Consider the following 17462-nt stretch of genomic DNA (forward strand, 5'->3'; position numbering starts at 1 on the left):
TAGTAGCTATTTGCAGCCCGAGTCTCCTTAGTGAATGCTCTGTGTGCCAGCTGCTCCCTCACCGACTGTATCAGAGTGCCATTCTTCCCCAGCATTGCCCGCAGCCTGAGTCCCCTTTCGACTGCTCTCCATGACAACTTTGGTAAGCTCCCAGATGTGTACTCCCGTCTTCAGCTGTCAGCTGCAGCCCAAGTCTCCTCACAAGCACTGTTCTCAGATGGCTTTTCGTTTTTCCCAGGTGTTGACAGCAGCCTGAATCCCTTCACAACTGTTTCCCTTGACATTATCTCCACAGTCCCATGCTGTTTGTAACATTTTTCACCCGAGCATTCATAAGCAGGTTTGTGGCCAGTTCCCACTCTCATCACCAGTTGTTGTAGTCATAGTTCACTAGAACCATGAATAGAACAGAGGGTAAGCGGAGAATAAACTAGAACAGGGAATACTTTAATGTGCATCCCCTCAGCTCCACATCCATTTATTCCCACTCTGGATGCACTCTCTTAAAGCAGCAACATCCACCCAATTACATACATAACAACATCCAGCAACCTGAACGCCTTCAGCATGTTGTTTAGAGTCGCTTTTCTATTTTGTATGTAAAATTTGTTCTGTTCCCAACTGCAGCCTGAGCTGTTTTTCTATTGGTATGCAACTCTTCCTTTCTCCAAATGGTGTCATTTCTTCAATGAAGAAACCTTATTTTCTGCTATTTAATGTGGAAGCTTTTAGATTGCTGTTGTTTCTTGTTCATTCCATTCCGTCCTACATCCCCATCTCCATCCAGTCCTGACCTTCAAGTTTGTTAATGTCACCTTTTTAAAAAAGTGACATTAAAGAGATTATCTCTTTTAAAGAGATGATCACCACTGCACAACTAAGAGGGTGTCTATCTGTATGAAATACAAATGAGATTGAAGATAGAAAGTAAGAGTAGAAATAAGTCCTTTGCCCAATGAACCCTGCTCCAACCTGCAAATCTTCTACCTCAACTCCAAACGCCTGCTGTCTCCACACGCCTCTTGAAACTTCTAACTTTTAGAAATCTGTCTATTTCTTAATTATATTCAGTGACTTCAATTCCACAGCCTTCGGTAATAGAGAATTCCATAAATTTATCCTTCTCTGGAGTGAAGAAATTTAATTCATTCATTCATGGGAGGTAGTCATAGCTAGCTGAGCTGCATTTATTGCTCATGAGAAGATGTTGGTGAGCTGTCTTCTTAAACTTGCTGTAGGCAGACCAATGGTACCTTTAGAGAGGAACTTACACAATGTTGACGGAGCAATACTGAAAGAACCTTGGGCTGTAATGAGGTCAGGAGTGGTCTTGACAAAATCCAAACTGAGTGCCAGTGAGCAGATTATTGCTAAGCAAGTTAAGCTGGTGAGTGATTTGAAGGAGAAGTTGAAGGTGCTGGTGTTCCCACATATCTGCTACCCTCGTCCTTCTCATTGATAGTGGTTGTAGTTTTGGAAGATCCTGTCTCAATGTTTGATGAATTTCTGCAGTACATTTTGTAGATGGTACACACTGCTGCTACTCAGCATCGGTGGTGGAAGGATTGAATGTTTGTGACTTAGTGCCAAACAAGTGGGCTGTTTTGTCCTGGATGGGATCAAGTTTGTTGAGAGTTATTGAAGCTGCAGTCATCCAGGCAATCAGGGAGTAATCCATCACAGTCCTGATTTATGCTGTGTAGTAAATGGACAGGCTTCGTGAAGTGAGGAGGAGGTGAGTTACTTGATGCAATATTCTTAGCTTTTGACCTACTCTATTAGGCAATATATTTATGTGACTGTCCATTTTAGTTTCTAGTAACCCCCTGGATGTTGAAGTCGTGGACTCAGCGATGATATTGTCAAAATGTCAAGGTGAAGGGTGAGATTGTTTCTTGTTGTAAGTGGTCATTGTCTGGCATTTGTGAGGTGCAGATGTTACTTCCCATTTGTCACATCAAAGTAGGATATTACCCAAGTCTTGCAGCATTTGAACATGGATCGCTTCAGTAGCTCAAGCGTTGCAATGGTACTGAATGTTGTGCAATCATTAACATTTCTGACTCTATGGGGGAGGGAAGGTCATTGGTGAAACAACTGAAGATATTTCAGCTACGGACATTTCCCTGAAGGACCTGTGCAGAGATACTCTTGAGCTAAGATAACCAACCTCCAACAATGAAAACTATTTTCCTTTGAAGCATGATTCCAACCAGCAGAGTTTTCCCTGATTCCCATTGACTTCATTTTTGCTAGAGATCCTTGATGCCACACTTGATCAAATACAACTTTGATGTCAAGGGCAAAATTAAAAATCTCACACCAGATTATAGTCCAATACGTTTATTTGGAAGCATGAGCTTTTAGAGCACTGCTCCTTCATCAGGTGGTTGTGGAGTATAAGATCATAATACACAAGTCATTTTCACCCAGCCTCTGGTAATCAACTCTTTTTTCCATGTTTAACCTAGGGCTGTAATGAGTTCAGGAGTGGCCCTGACAAAATCCGAACTGAGTGCCAGTGACACCCTTTATTAATAGACTGATGATCGAGAGTAGGTGATGGAGCATTAATTGGCTGTGTTGACTTTACCCTCCTTTTTGTCAACTGGACTTTTCCAATGATAGTGTCAATTAACTTTGTGTGTTTTTAAACCTCCATTCAACTTTTGTTCTGTTTAGGACATAGACGTAAATGGATTTCATTATTGTTAATGTTGTGAAGCAGAGGCAGTCCAGTCTGTCCTGATTTAGGTCATCTCTTATTACACCACCATTGACTGATAAATATAGATGAAGATAAGCTTGCATGAAAGAATCATACAGCAATGCATCAAATTGAAATACTTTTGTTCCTACTCATCCTTATTCTCTATAATTTTTACTTACATATTTCTTCCAACAGGAATACTATGAAAAAGCTCCGAGTGCCAGACTTATGGAGGTGTTCTTTTCTATACTCAATGTCCAGTATAGTATCTTGCCAAACACAGCCAAACGATTTTCTATTAAACTAGGTATGAATCTTTTAAATATGTCCCATTAAAAATACCAACACCATTGGTTGTTTGAACATAAACACATCATATTTTTGGCATCCATTAAAATGAATTCTCTTGAACACATATACATTCTCCACATTTAATGTTAAACTTTACTTAAAAACAATCACTCTTTAAATTCTTGAATTATTTGCCTACAGCTTCCTCATCTTTTATAAAGTTTACAGTGGAACTGAAGGCCAAATTCTGTTCAGGAAGCAGGTAATGCAGTTTTGTTTTCAAATCTATTGATGTTCAATTGCAGAACTTAGTTGTCATTTTTAACCAAATGTTGATTCAGTTAATTACTTAAAATTGTTATCCACTGGTGAGAATTCTGAAATGGAAGACATTATAATATTTGCATTCTGTCCCATTAGAAATCCAAGATTGAATCAGATCTGCTCAGACTTCCTATGTTGTATGTGTCGATTCCTGTTTTCAGCAATGAAGAATGTACTGAATTACCAGCATGGTATGTTTCCTTTTTATTATTCACTCTTTTTGTCCCTTTCATAAAGTTATACAGCTTGGAAACAGACCCTTTGGTCCTACTTGTCTATGCCAACCAGATGTCCTATAGAATTCTAGTCCTATTTGCCAGCATTTGGCCCGTATCACTGTAAAACTTTCCTATTCATATACCCATCCAGATGCATTTTAAATGTTGTCATCAGACCAGCCTCCACCACTTCCTTGGGCAACTTATTCCATACACGCACTACCCTCTGCATAGAGAAAGCTGCCCATTAGGTCCCTTTTCAATCTCTCCCCTCTCACCTCAAACCTATGCCCTCTAGGTTTAGATACCCCCCAGTCCGGGGAAAAGACCTTGTCTATTTACCTTATTCATACCTCTCATAATTTTATAAACTTCCATAAGGTCACCCCTTAGCCTCTGATGCTTTAGGGAAAATAGCACCAGCCTACTCAGCCTCTCCCTATAGCTTACACCCAACACCTTTTTTACTATCCTATCTACCTGTGATTCCACTTTCATGGAACTATGAATCTGCACTCCAAGATCTCTTTGTTCAGCAACAAAACCATTCTCCCATCGAATTGCATTTACTTGGGAGAACACAATATATACTCTTCTTTCTTCTCCAAAGACAATGCTAGTGCATAGCAAACAAACAGTTGAAAATTTCAACTGATTTTAAACTGTCCTTTGATCAAGACTGGTAAATTAGTCTGGATCAAATTTTCGAAGAGCTATATTTGTGTGACATTTTTATCTAGTAATCCAGGTGAGCAATGGCTCATCTCATCGTTTTAAACAAAATACCAAGATCCTTCTGATAAAAACACCTTTTTCAGGGTCTTAATTTGATGCACACGGTTGTCAATTGTTAAGAGATTGTGCTGACATAATAAAAGCCTTCCTCAGTTCAAACTGGCTTAAAGTTTTACCATTGTAAAATGGTGAGCTGCAAGCACAATAAGTGGACCTCATACAGAGGTATTAAGAAGTATAGCATGGGATCTTTTTCTTCGTGCATATAGCATAATGTCAATCCACTTTTCAGGTACAGGGTTTGTGATCGGTTCAGACCAAGATTGCTGCCTGCTGTGAATGAACACGATTCTTCTGTTTATATCTGTCATCCAAGGATCCTTGATTGACATCTGGTCCAATCAGGGAACTCATTCTGTGATGTCCATCTGGCTGACCTCATTACAATCACTACTTCTCCCTTTGAGTCTGAGGACATAGGCTGTTTTTTCTTTGTCCTCCTGGCCTATTTTATCACTGGCCCGGGTTTCTCCAACTCTCCCTCTAATACAGGCAGCGTACAATGCACACTAGCTTGCCTGTTGCACCCGGACTGTTTCAGAAGAAATTAATTCTCTTCGGGCAGCAAAGGTGTCACGGTTGTGTCATCTGCCATGTCCATCTCAGATTCTAAGGTATCTTCCACGTTTGACAGAGAAGGAGAACCCACAGGTTCCGGACCAGTTGGAAGGGCAATTGAGAAGCCAGTCATGTTTTTCTCCTGCACCATTTGCAAGTTTGCAACTTTCATGTGGTCCACATGCTTGTTTAGGACTGTCGCACCAACACTACCTTTATACATCTCTGGACCTTACCTTGCATCAACCATACCTATTACTCTTCCAAGGCAATTCCTGTGGTTTCTACAACAAACATTGTTCCCTGAAGTAAAATGTCTCTCTCGCTTAGCAGTTGTCTCGTGTCCAGCATCGGCACTGCTGATGCCACTTCACCCTCCTCCCCCATGTCTGAGAAGATCAGATTTAACCTGGTATGGAGTCTTCTCCCCATTAGCAAATCTCCCCATTGGTTATGCCTGTAGTTGCATGAGGGGGTGGTCCTATAATCAGTTAGGAATCGGGACAGTTTGATATCTAGTGAAGCTATAGATTGTTTCTTTAAGCCTTCATTCAAAGTTTAGTCTGCTGTTCCTGCCAGACCATTGGATAATAGATGGTATGGAGCTATGTTGTGGTTCTGTTCGCCGAGCTGGAAGTTTTTGTTGCAAACGTTTCGTCCCCTGGCTAGGCGACATCATCAGTGCTTGGGAGCTTCCTGCGAAGCGCTTCTTTGATGTTTCCTCCGGTGTTTATAGTGGTCTGTCCCTGCCGCTTCTGGTTGTCAGTTTCAGCTGTCCGCTGTAGTGGTTGGTATATTGGGTCCAGGTCGATGTGTTTGTTGATGGAGTTTGTGGATGAATGCCATGTCTCTAGGAATTCCCTGGCTGTTCTCTGTCTGGCTTGCCCTATGATAGTAGTGTTGTCCCAGTCAAATTCATGTTGCTTGTTGTCTGCGTGTGTGGCTACTAAGGATAGCTGGTCGTGTCGTTTCGTGGCTAGTTGATGTTCATGTATGCGGATTGTTAGCTGTCTTCCTGTTTGTCCTATATAGTGTTTAGTGCAGTCCTTGCATGGTATTTTGTACACTACATTCGTCTTGCTCATGTTGGGTATCGGATCCTTCGTTCTGGTGAGTTGTAGTCTGAGCGTGGCTGGTGGTTTGTGTGCCATTATGAGTCCTAGGGGTCGCAGTAGTCTGGCAGTCAGTTCCGAGATGCTCCTGATGTATGGTAGTGTGGCTAGTCCTTTTGGTTGTGGTATGTCCTCGTTCCGTGGTCTTTCTCTTAGGCATCTGCTGATGAAGTTGCGCGGGTATGGAGCTATCCTTTTATGATGAATACCATTCAACTTTAGGAAATACTTAAATTGTCTGCTGGTAAACGATGGCCCGTTATCTGTGACCAACATTTCCAGGAGTCCATGTATAGCAAAAGATGCACGCAGCTTTTCTGTTGCCGTCCTCGTGTTGGACGAATGAACTTTATGCACATCCAGCCACTTTGAGTGGGGGTTCACAATGACTAATACCATGGAGCCCATGAAACGACCTGCATAGTTGATGTTTAATCGAGTCCAGGGTTTGCTCAGTCATTCCCATGAATTTGGGGGAGATGCTGGCAGTATTTTTTGTTCTTGATGGCACTTTGGACACAACTCTACCAACACAACTATGTTTGCATCCAATCCTGGCCACCAGATATACCTTTTCATTAATATCTTCATTTTGAAAACCATTGGATGATCCTGGTGGAGTTCATCCAGTATTTGGCAGCAACCTTGGCTTGGAACAATCACTCTTGCTTCCCCCCATAATATAATGCAGTCCTCTACTGTGATCTCCTATCTCCAAGTCTAAAAAAAGTTTCAATTATGGTATGATAACCCTTTGGGTTTCCCTATCCCCACCAGCTGTTTCAGTTTTGCTAGGACTGGGTCTTTGTGTGTCCAGAATCTGATATTGTCAACTGTGACTGGAAACGTGTCCAGAAAATTTAAACCCATTACTGACTCTTACAGTGGCAGTACTATCGATGGTGTATCTGTGAATGAGAGGTGATTCAATACATCCGCACTTGCTACTTGACCTCCCCGACAATGTTCCAATTTGTAATTACACTCACTTAGTTTAAGAGCGGGCTTCTGAATTTGTTCTGAAACTATGGGCAGGACTGCCTTGTAATCTTCAAGTAGGCCTAGCAGGGATTTATGGTCTGTTATTATTGCAAATTTATGTTCAAAGAAGCTTTGATAGAATTTCCTGACTCCCAATATGACTACCAAAGCTTCCTTCTCTATCTGGGCCTATTTATGCTCTGCATTAGCCAAAGTCTTGAATACATACTGTTGTGACATGGAGGTCGAACCCCTCTGCTAATTAAAACCAAACACCCAGAAAAGTTTGTCTCACCTCGTAATCTGTTGAGATGTGAGTAACTGAGAATTCCTAACTTTCACTGTTTAAAGAGAAAGTAACAGTTTACTTTTCTAACTCTAATAGTGATCGCTAAACAAAAACTAATCACAAAATCCAAGCCCCCCTCCTTTTTTAATTGCTTATTATCTGACCCCCATAACTATATAAAAAAATGTTGTTCCAATACTGCAATTATTAAACATTACATTAACTTAAGACCAAGCTATGGCTTGGTTACTTGACCATTTCCAAGGCTAACCCTTTTTAAAGAGGTCATGCAAAGGTGATGGGATGGAAGTAAAGTTATGTATGAGCTTTCTGTGATACTTCACCAGCCCAAGGAAGGATCTAAGCTATGGTACAGACATGGGAGCTGGGCACTTTTAATTGCCCCCACTTGTCTTCCACCAGGTCTAACCCAGTCTGTCAACTCCATAGTCCAAATAGATCACTTAGGTGGCTGGAACACATTTTTCCCTTCTATACATGCCTGGGACAAATCTCTAAGGACTATGTCAAAGTTCTTTAAGTGTATCCTTTTTATTTCCCCGTTATTAGCACATCATCTAGATAAATGGCGATCTAGGGTAGACCTTGTGACATGCTCTCAGTCGTCCACTGAAAAATTGCACAGGCTGATGATAGCCCAAATGTCAGTATTATATTGATACAAACTGTTATGGGTATTAATTGTAGCATACTTCTGGGAATCCTCATCTAACCACAGTTGCAAGTATGCATAACTCATGTCCAGCTTCCTAAAGGATAGCCCCTGCCAGCTTTACGTAGAAATCCTCTGTGCGAGGGATTGGGTATTTACCCAGCTGCGAAAAGCAGTTTATCGTTTGTTTAACATCCCCACAAATGTGAATCAACCCATCGGACTCCACAGTTGGTACGACTGGTGCTGCCCATTCCACAAACCAGACCGGTTTGATAATTCCTTCACTTTCTAACCTTCTGATTTCTGCTTCTTCTTTTGCTGGAAGGCAAACTGTACTTGTTGGACGTTGAGGAATCATAGAATTGCTTCCTAGTCTACATGCAATGTCTGCTTGGCTTCTTTGAAAGTTCCTCGATCTTCCTGAAAGTCTTCCAGGTATTTAATTAGAACTTCACTCAGGCAGCTATTTTCCAATCGAAAAATATTGAGCCAGTCAAAGTGAATCTTTCTCAAAGAATTTTGCCCCATCAAGCTTGGGCCCAAACCTTTTTATTGCAGTCAGTGGGAACTGAACCAGCTGTTTCTCATAAGAAACCAGAACCAAAGTTGAACCTTTAATCTGTAAAGGTTCCCAGGTATAGGCTCTCAGTTGAGTGATGTCTTGTGCAAACACAGGTTGGAGTCTGGAGCGAATTTTATTAAAGACTGATTCTGCTGTCACTGAAATGGCTGCACTGGTACTGACCTCCATTAGAACCAGGTGACCATTTAACCAGACGTTTCGTTTGGTTCTGATTTGGATGTTCAAACCAGATATAGGTGGGCCTTCCAGGGTGCGCAGTCTCCTGAATACGGACCTATGAGATCTCTTACTCAGTTCAGATCTAGTGGAGCTCTATTGCTGTCTTGAATCCACATACTGGCAGCAACTACAATGGCTTGCCAGCCTAGATCCAAATTTTAACCGTTTGGCGGAGACTTGGCTTTGTTCTGGGGTTTTGCTGTGGGCTGACGTACAGTCCCTCTGTTTAGGATATGTTCTGAGTGAGACTATGCCATTACCTTCACTCAAGTGGTGAACCCCAAGCTCAGTTGACTGGCGAGGGTGTCCACTTCCATGAAAATACTCTGCAACTCGTGCTCCACTGCCACATTTTCCAATGATAAAACCAGTTGTAGTGCCTGTTTGAAGTCCAGCTGGGCTTCAGCTACTAGGCGCTTTTGCATGGGATCATCACGACTGATACAACTTCACAGAGGCTGGTAACCCATCACCAAGTCACCCTTTATTTACACATGAAGAATCCTTCACACTGATCCTTCACACTGATTCAGCTCCCTCAGAACCAACTCCGAGTGATAGGATATCTGTTCTTTTCTTTAATTTTTCCCCTACACTACTGCCTAACAGCGGTAGTGCATATTTTTTCCCAGCACCCATGTCGTGTGTGTGCAGGTGTAGGACACAGTGAAGAACAAACAAGTGCATACTCTTTATTTATATTCCACCACCAGGAAGAAAGGAAACACCAGAGTGGCCAGTGAGAAGCAGTGCCCTTCTCAACAAAGGGCAATGCTGTGTGATCAAAAAATAGTTAACAGGAGGGCAGGGATTAAATCAAAATCAAAATAAATCAAAACAGCTCAAGGGTGTTGGCGGAGACTGCGTGCTCCTTTTCCAGGGACACCCAGGATCGAACATAACCGTGGAAGAGGGGCAGGCAATCATCTCTAACAACCCCCTCCACGGCCTGTTGCCTGGACCTGTTCATGGCCAGTTTGGTCAGGCCTAGGAACAGACCCACAAGGAGGTCCTCTGACCTATCCTTCCCCCCTCCGCACTGGGTGCCCAAAGATCAAGAGCATTGGGCTGAAGTGCAACCAAAAACAGAGAAGAAGGTTTTTAAGAAAATCTGAAAGGGAGTGTGAATGCACACACCTAATATCTACATGGTCCCCAGACTCCTCCGCACCACAGAAAAAGTAGTTGGACTGAGAGTCTGTTGAACCACTGCAATCTGCGGTTGCAGGGGACTGCTGCATACAGCACCCTCCACCCCAGATTCCCGAGCAAAACGGGGATGGCAAATGGGACTCCTGTTTATTTATCTGTCAGGCAGAGGTCCCTAATTAGACCAGATTAACAGCCCCTCAGGGAACTTACCAGGGGTCAGCAATGGGGCACAGGTCTCTGGCACAGAGTCTGTCCCTGTTGCTCAGAAGGGAAGAGGAGCAGAGCATTGGTCACTGGGGATTCTATAGTTAAGGGGACAGATAGGAGGTTCTGTGGGAATGAGAGAGACTCACGTTTGGTGTGTTGCCTCCCAGGTGCCAGGTTTCATAATGGCTCTGATCGTGTTATCGGGATCCTTGCAGCGGAGGGAGAGCAGCCCCAACTCGTGGTCCACTAGGCACCAACAACATACTTATGAAGATAGATGGGGATTTAAAGCAGAAATTCAGGGAACAAGGGTGGAAGCTTAGGGCTAGATTAAACAGAGTTGTTAACTCTGGTTTGTTGCCTGGGTCACATGTTAGCGAGGTGAGGAACAGGGAGAGAGAGGAGTTGAACATGTGGCTACAGGAATGGTGCAGGAGGGAGGGATTTGGATTCCTGGATAATTGGGGCTGTTTCTAGGGAATGTGGGACCTCTACAAACAGGATGGTCTTCACCTGAACCAGAGGGGTATCAATATCCTGGGGGGGAATTTGTTCATTCTGTTCAGGTGTATTTAAACTAATTCAGCAGGGGAAGGGAACCTAAATTGTAGGTCGAGTATACGGGAGAATGAGAGTAGTGAAGTCAGAACTAAGATTTCAAGATCGCAAGAAGACACAGGCAGGCAAGAAGTTGGTTTGAAGTGTGTCTACTTCAACACCAGGAGCATCCAGAATAAGGTGGGTAAACTTGCAGCATGGATTGGTACCTGGGATTTCGATGTTGTGGCCATCTCTGAGACGTGGATAGAGCAGGGACAGGAATGGTTATTGCACCTTCCAGGCTTTAGATGCTTCAGTAAGAACAGAGAAAATGGCAGAAGAGGGGATGGTGTGGCACTGTTAATCAAAGACAGTATTACAAATGCATAAAGGATGTTTGAGGACCCATCTACTGAGGTAGTATGGGCTAAGATTAGAAACAGGAAAGGAGAGGTTACCCGTTTGGGAGTTTTCTATAGCCCTCCAAATAGTTCCAGAGACATAGAGGTTAAGTTAGCAAAGATGATCCTTGATGGAAGTAAAAGTGACAAGGTGGTTGTTATGGGGGACTTTAACATTCCAAATATTGACTGGGAATACTATAGTTCAAGTACTTTAGATAGGTCAGTTTTTGTCCAAAGTGTGCAGGAGGGTTTCCTGACACAGTATGTAAACAGGCCAACAAGGGGCGAGGCCACATTAGGTTTGGAACTGAGTAATGAACCTAGCCAGGTTTTAGATTTGGAGGTAGGTGAGCACTTTGGTGATAGCGACCACAATTCAGTTAGGTTTACTTTAGAGATGGAAAGGGATGGGTATCTACTGCAGGGCAAGAATTATAGCCAGGAAAAAGGCAATTACAATGTGTTAGGCAAGATTTAGGATGCATAGAATGGGGAAGGAAATTCCAGGGGATGGGCACAATAGAAATGTGGAGCTTATTCAAGGACCAGCTACTGCGGGCCTTAATTAGTATGTACTGGTCAGGTGGGGAAGAGGTTGTCGAGCGCGGGAGCCGTGGTTTACTAAGGAAGTTGAATCACTTGTCAAGAGTAAGAAGAAGGCTTATATTAAGATGAGGTGTGATGGCTCAGTTAGGGCACTTGAGAGTTACAAGTTAGCTAGGAAAAAAACAGGACCTAAAGAGAGAGCTAAGAAGAACCAGGAGGGGACATGAGAAGTCGTTGGCGGGTAGGATCAAGGAAAATCCTGAGGCTTTCTATATATCAGGAATAAAAGAATGACTAGAATAAGATTAGGGTTGAGAGTGTGGTGCTGGAAAAGCACAGCAGGTCAGGCAGCATCCAAGGGGCAGGAGAGTCACGTTTCGGGCAAAAGCCCTTCATCAGGAACAAGGACTTTTGCCCTGATGAAAGGCTTTTGCCCGAAACGTTGACTTCTCCTGCTCCTCGGATGCTGCCTTACCTGCTGTGCTTTTCCCGCACCACACTCTCAACGCTAATCTCCAGCATCTGTAGTCCTCACTTTCGCCTAGAGTAAGATTAGGGCCAATCAAGCATAGTGCGTGGAGTCAGAGGAGATAGGGGAAGCACGAAATGAATACTTTTCATCAGTATTCCACACTAAAAAAAGACAGTGTGGTCATAGAGAATACTGAGATACAGGCTACTAGACTAGATGGGATTGAGGTGGATAAGGAGGAGGTGTTAGCAATTCTGGAAAGTGTAAAAAATGATACATCGCTGGGCCGGATGGGATTTATCCTAGGATTCTCTTGGAAGCCAGGGAGGAGATTGCCAAGCCTTTGGCTTTGATCTTAATGTCATCTTTGTCTACAGGAATAGTGCCAGAAGACATAAGGATGGCAAATCTTGTTACCTTGTTCAAGAAGGGGAGTAGAGACAACTCTGGAAATTATAGACCAGTCAGCCTTACATCGGTTGTGGGTAAAGTGTTGGAAAGGGTTGTAAGAGATAGGATTTATAATCATCTAGAGATGAATAAGTTGATTAGGGATAGTCAACACGGTTTTGTGAAGGGTAGATCGTGCCTCACAAACCTTACTGAATTCTTTGAGAAGGTGACCAAACAGGTGGATGAGGGAAAAGCAGTTGATGTAGTATATATGGATTTCAGTAAGGCGTTGATAAGGTTCCCCACAGTAGACTATTGCACAAAATATGGAGGCATGGAACTGAGGGTGATTTAGTGGTTTGGATCAGAAATTGGCTAGTTTAAAGAAGATAGAGGGTGGTCATTGATGGGAAATATTCATCCTGGAGTTCAGTTACTAGTGGGGTACCACAAGGATCTGTTTTGGGTCCACTGTTGTTTGTTATTTATATAAATTTATAGATGAGGGCATAGAAGGATGGGTTAGCAAATTTGCGGATGACACTAAGGTCGGTAGATAGTGATGAAGGATGTTGTAGGTTACAGAGAGACACAGATAAGCTGCAGAGCTGGGCTGAGAGGTAGCAAATGGAATTTAATGTAGAAAAGTGTGAGGTGATTCACTTTAGAAGGAGTAACAGGAATGCAGACTATTGGGCTAATGGTAAGATTCTTGGTAGTGTAGATGAGCAGAGATATCTTGGTGTCCAGGTACATAGATCCTTGAAAGTTGTCACCCAGGTTGATAGGGTTATTAAGAAGGCAAAGGGTGTGTTAGCTTTTATTGCTGGAGGTACTGAGTTTCGGAACCATGAGATCATGCTGCAGCTGTATGAAACTCTGGTGCGGCCACATTTTGAGTATTGCGTACAGCTCTGGTCACTGCCTTTAGGAAGGATGTGGAAGATTTGGGGAGGGTTCAGAGGAGATTTACTTGGAAATTGCCTGGTATGGAGGGAAGGTCTTATGAGGAAAGGCTGAGGGAATTGATGTTTTTCGTTAGCGGGAAGAAGATTGAGAGGCGACTTAATTGAGATATATAAGATAATCAGAGGGTTAGATAGGTTGGACAGTGAGAGCCTTTTTCCTCGGATGGTGATGGCTAGCTTTAAATTGAAGGCTGGTAGATATAGGACAGATGTCAGAGGTAGTTTCTTTACACAGAGTAGTAGGGGCGTGGAACACACTGTATGCAACAGTAGTAGACATGCCAAGTTTAAGGGCATTTAAATGGTCATTGATAGGCATAAGGATGAGAATGGAATAGTGTAGGTTAGATGGGCTTCAGATTGATTCCACAGGTCAGGGCAACATCAAGGGCGGAAGGGCCTGTACTGCGCTATAATGTTCTATGTTCTAAAAGTGATTACAGGTTGGTAAATTTTAATATGTCGCTTATAGTGGTGAAATGCAGCTTCCTACAGATTGAGATTGTAATAGGCCCTCCAACAGCAGGTGGCAGTGGTGAGGAAGGATACCAAGCATTGGAACTCAAGCAGTCAAGTGAACCCTGTCTGCACAAAAGCGTGTCTGACAGAAAGGAGTCATAGAGAGAACCAGAGGCAATGATTTCTTCTTCCAAATGTGAACTACAGGCTTAATTACATATAAATATTGTTCCCTTGTTTAACCCTAATTTTTCTTCACGTTTGTAAAAAAATTATATTTTGCAAACAGAATAAAGAATGCCTGCTAATGATCTTTGGGTCACCCATATGCTCAAATCTTTCATGTTTCTGGCAATGATTGGCAAATTCACATTACAATCATCAAGTTTTGGTGGATGAAGTAAAAAGTGCCAGGCAAAGATAGAGTGGATGGTGGAATGTTGAAGCTGACATTGTCCACTTTGGAAGCTGAAACTACTTCAGTATCTTTGGGGGCTCAGGCACTGGGGAGGAAATTGGATCTTTTGACCAAAACCAGGCAGAGGCTCCCCATGTGTATTCCCTTGTTTTGGAGGAAGGAAGTAGACTTTTGGGAGGGTATTCTACTTACTTTGAGTCGGAAGCTGAACAAATTTGTTGGAAAATTGCAAACACCCAATGATGTATTATTTGAAGGTACACAAACACAAGCGAGCAGGCAGTTTTCATGGTGAACATCTGTGTGGAAAAATCCACCATAAAGTATTGGGAAAAGTTACAGATGTTCAAAGAAATTTGTAATAGATAATTGAAGCATTCACACAGTTTTTGGGAACCCCAGTAGCTTGTCACAGTTCCAGCAGGAATTTTCTAAGTACAGCCAAAATTGGCCTCAACAACTACAGCCACCACTGCCATCAGGCTTGGAAACTCTGTCCAGTGTAATGTCCTTCTCTTCTCAACGGTTGTTAAACTAGTTGTGCCTCCCACCAAGAGCCAGTCAAGGGATATGGGACAAGAAGTTTCTTTCAGGAAGTGGTTTTGGCCTTGTGAAGAGTGGGAGGGGCTTGCCCTGCACTAAGAGTAAAACTTGACGAAGTGGAAGCATCTTGCCTAATTGACATATGATCAGAGTCCAACATCACCAGTTTTTAAAGAGCATCTTGCTGAGAGGTATAAATTGATCGATGTTTCCTCTGGATGGAAAGGATGCTCTTTCATCTGGGTCTCTGGTTCACAGGGTTCAGACATCCCTAACTTTCTTTTCCATTCATTCAGGGGCTGTCGGCTTCAGTGCCCAACCCTAGCTATCCTTGAGAAGGTGATGGTGAGCTGCCATCTTGAACCGCTGCAGTTCATTTGATGAAGCTATGACTACAATGCTGTTAGGAAGGCAGTTTGGGATTTTGAACCCAATGACACTAAAGGAATGGTAATATATTTCCAAGTCAGGATGGTGTGTGGTTTAGAGGGAAACTTGCAGGTGATAGTTTCCCATGCATCTGCTGCCCTTGACTTTCTAGATGGTACACACTGCTTCTTCTGTTAACCAGTGGTCGATAAAGTGCAAAATTTGACAATGCGGCACCAATCAGACAGGCTTTTTGCCCTGCTCAGTGTCAAGCTTCTTGAGTCTTTTTGGACCTGCACTCATCCAGCCAGTTGGGGAGTATTCCATCATATTCCTGACTTGTCTCTTGTAAATGGTGAACGGTTTTGGGAAATTAGGAAGTGCATTACTTGCTGAAGGGTTCCTAGCCCTAGCCTGTTTTATAACCACAGTATTTGTATAGCTAGCCTCGTTTAAGTTTTGGTCAATGATAATTCCAAAGATGTTGGTTTTGGAGGGTTCAGTGATAGTACTATCATTAAATGTCAAAGGGTGTCAATTCTCTTGCATTGCAATTCTTACAGCTATCTATAAGAATAATAGGGTAGTTATGGTAGGGGATTTTAACTTTCCAAACATCGTCTGGGACTGCCATAGTGTTAAAGGTTTAGATGGAGAGGAATTTCTTAAGTGTGTACAAGACAATTTTCTGATTCAGTATGTGGATGTACCTACTAGAGAAGTTGCAAAACTTGACCTACTCTTGGGAAATAAGGCAGGGCAGGTGACTGAGGTGTCAATGGGGGAGCACTTTGGGGCCAGCGACCATAATTCTATTTGTTTTAAAACAGTGATGGAAAAGGATAGATCAGATCTAAAAATTGAAGTCCTAAATTGGAGAAAGGCCAATTTTGACGGTATTAGGCAAGAACTTTCGAAAGCTGATTGGAGGCAGATGTTCACAGGTAAAGGGACGGCTGGAAAATGGGAAGCCTTCAGAAATGAGATAATGAGATCCAGAGAAAGTATATTCCTGTCAGGGTGAAAGGGAAGGCTGGTAGGTATAGGGAATGCTGGATGACTAAAGAAATTGAGGGTTTGGTTAAGAAAAAGAAGGAAGCATATGTCAGGTATAGACAGGATAAATCGAGTGAATCCTTAGAAGAGTATAAAAGAAGTAGGAGTATACTTAGGAGTGAAATCAGGAGGGCAAAACGGGGACATGAGATAGCTTTGGCAAATAGAATTAAGGAGAATCCAAAGGGATTTTACAAATATATTAAGGACAAAAGGGTAACTAGGGAGAGAATAGGGCCCCTCAAAGATCAGCAAGGTGGCCTTTGTGTGGAGCCACAGAAAATGGGGGAGATACTAAATGAATATTTTGCATCAGTATTTACTGTGGAAAAGGATATGGAAGATATAGACAGTAGGAAAATAGATGGTGACATCTTGCAAAATGTCCAGATTACAGAGGAGGGAGTGCTGGATGTCTTGAAATGGTTAAAAGTGGATGAATCCCCAGGTCTTGATCAGGTGTACCCAAGAACACTGGGAAGCTAGAGAAGTGATTGCTGGGCCTCTTGCTGAGATATTTGTATCATCGATAGTCACAGGTGAGATGCTGGAAGACTGGAGGTTGGCAAACATGATGCCACTGTTTAAGAAGGGCGGAAAAGACAAGGCAGAGAACTATAGACCGGTGAGCCTGACCTCGGTGGTGGGCAAGTTGTTGGAGGGGATCCTGAGGTACAGGATGTACATGTATTTGGAAAGGCAAGGACTGATTAGGGATAGTCAACATGGCTTTGTGCATGGGAAATCATGTCTCACAAACTTGATTGAGTTTTTTGAAGAAGTAACAAAGAAGATCAATGAGGGCAGAGCAGTAGATATGATCTATATGGACTTCAGTAAGGCGTTCGACAAGGTTCCCCATGGGAGTCTGATTAGCAAGGTTAGATCTCATGGAATACAGGGAGAACTAGCCATTTGGATACAGAACTGGCTCAAAGGTAGAAGACAGAGGGTGGTGGTGGAGGGTTATTTTTCAGACTGGAGACCCGTGACCAGTGGAGTGCCACAAGGATCGGTGCTGGGCCCTCTACTTGTCATTTACATAAATGATTTGGATGCAAGCATAAGAGGTACACTTTAGTAAGTTTGCAGATGACACCAAAATTGGAGGTGTAATGGACAGTGAAGAGGGTTACCTCAGATTACAACAGGATCTGGACCACATGGGCTAATGGGCTG

The 17462-nt window shown here is 42.8% G+C and overlaps 1 protein-coding gene across 1 annotated transcript in view; it reads left to right on the forward strand.

The window, feature by feature from the left end:
• The window catches only part of mei1 (meiotic double-stranded break formation protein 1), a 174931-nt gene that overhangs the window by 62181 nt on the left and 95288 nt on the right, over positions 1-17462 (forward strand). Inside the window, exons 11-13 of the mRNA XM_087978115.1 lie at positions 2906-3017; positions 3203-3263; positions 3422-3516. Of these exons, the coding sequence (XP_087834241.1) occupies positions 2906-3017; positions 3203-3263; positions 3422-3516 (268 nt within the window). The remainder of the gene's footprint in view (positions 1-2905; positions 3018-3202; positions 3264-3421; positions 3517-17462) is intronic.

This window comes from Chiloscyllium plagiosum, unplaced genomic scaffold, assembly GCF_037043375.1.
Source record: "Chiloscyllium plagiosum isolate Xiang-an unplaced genomic scaffold, Cpla_swu_hap1 HiC_scaffold_33, whole genome shotgun sequence".
In the NCBI taxonomy this organism is placed as follows: Eukaryota; Metazoa; Chordata; class Chondrichthyes; order Orectolobiformes; family Hemiscylliidae; genus Chiloscyllium; species Chiloscyllium plagiosum.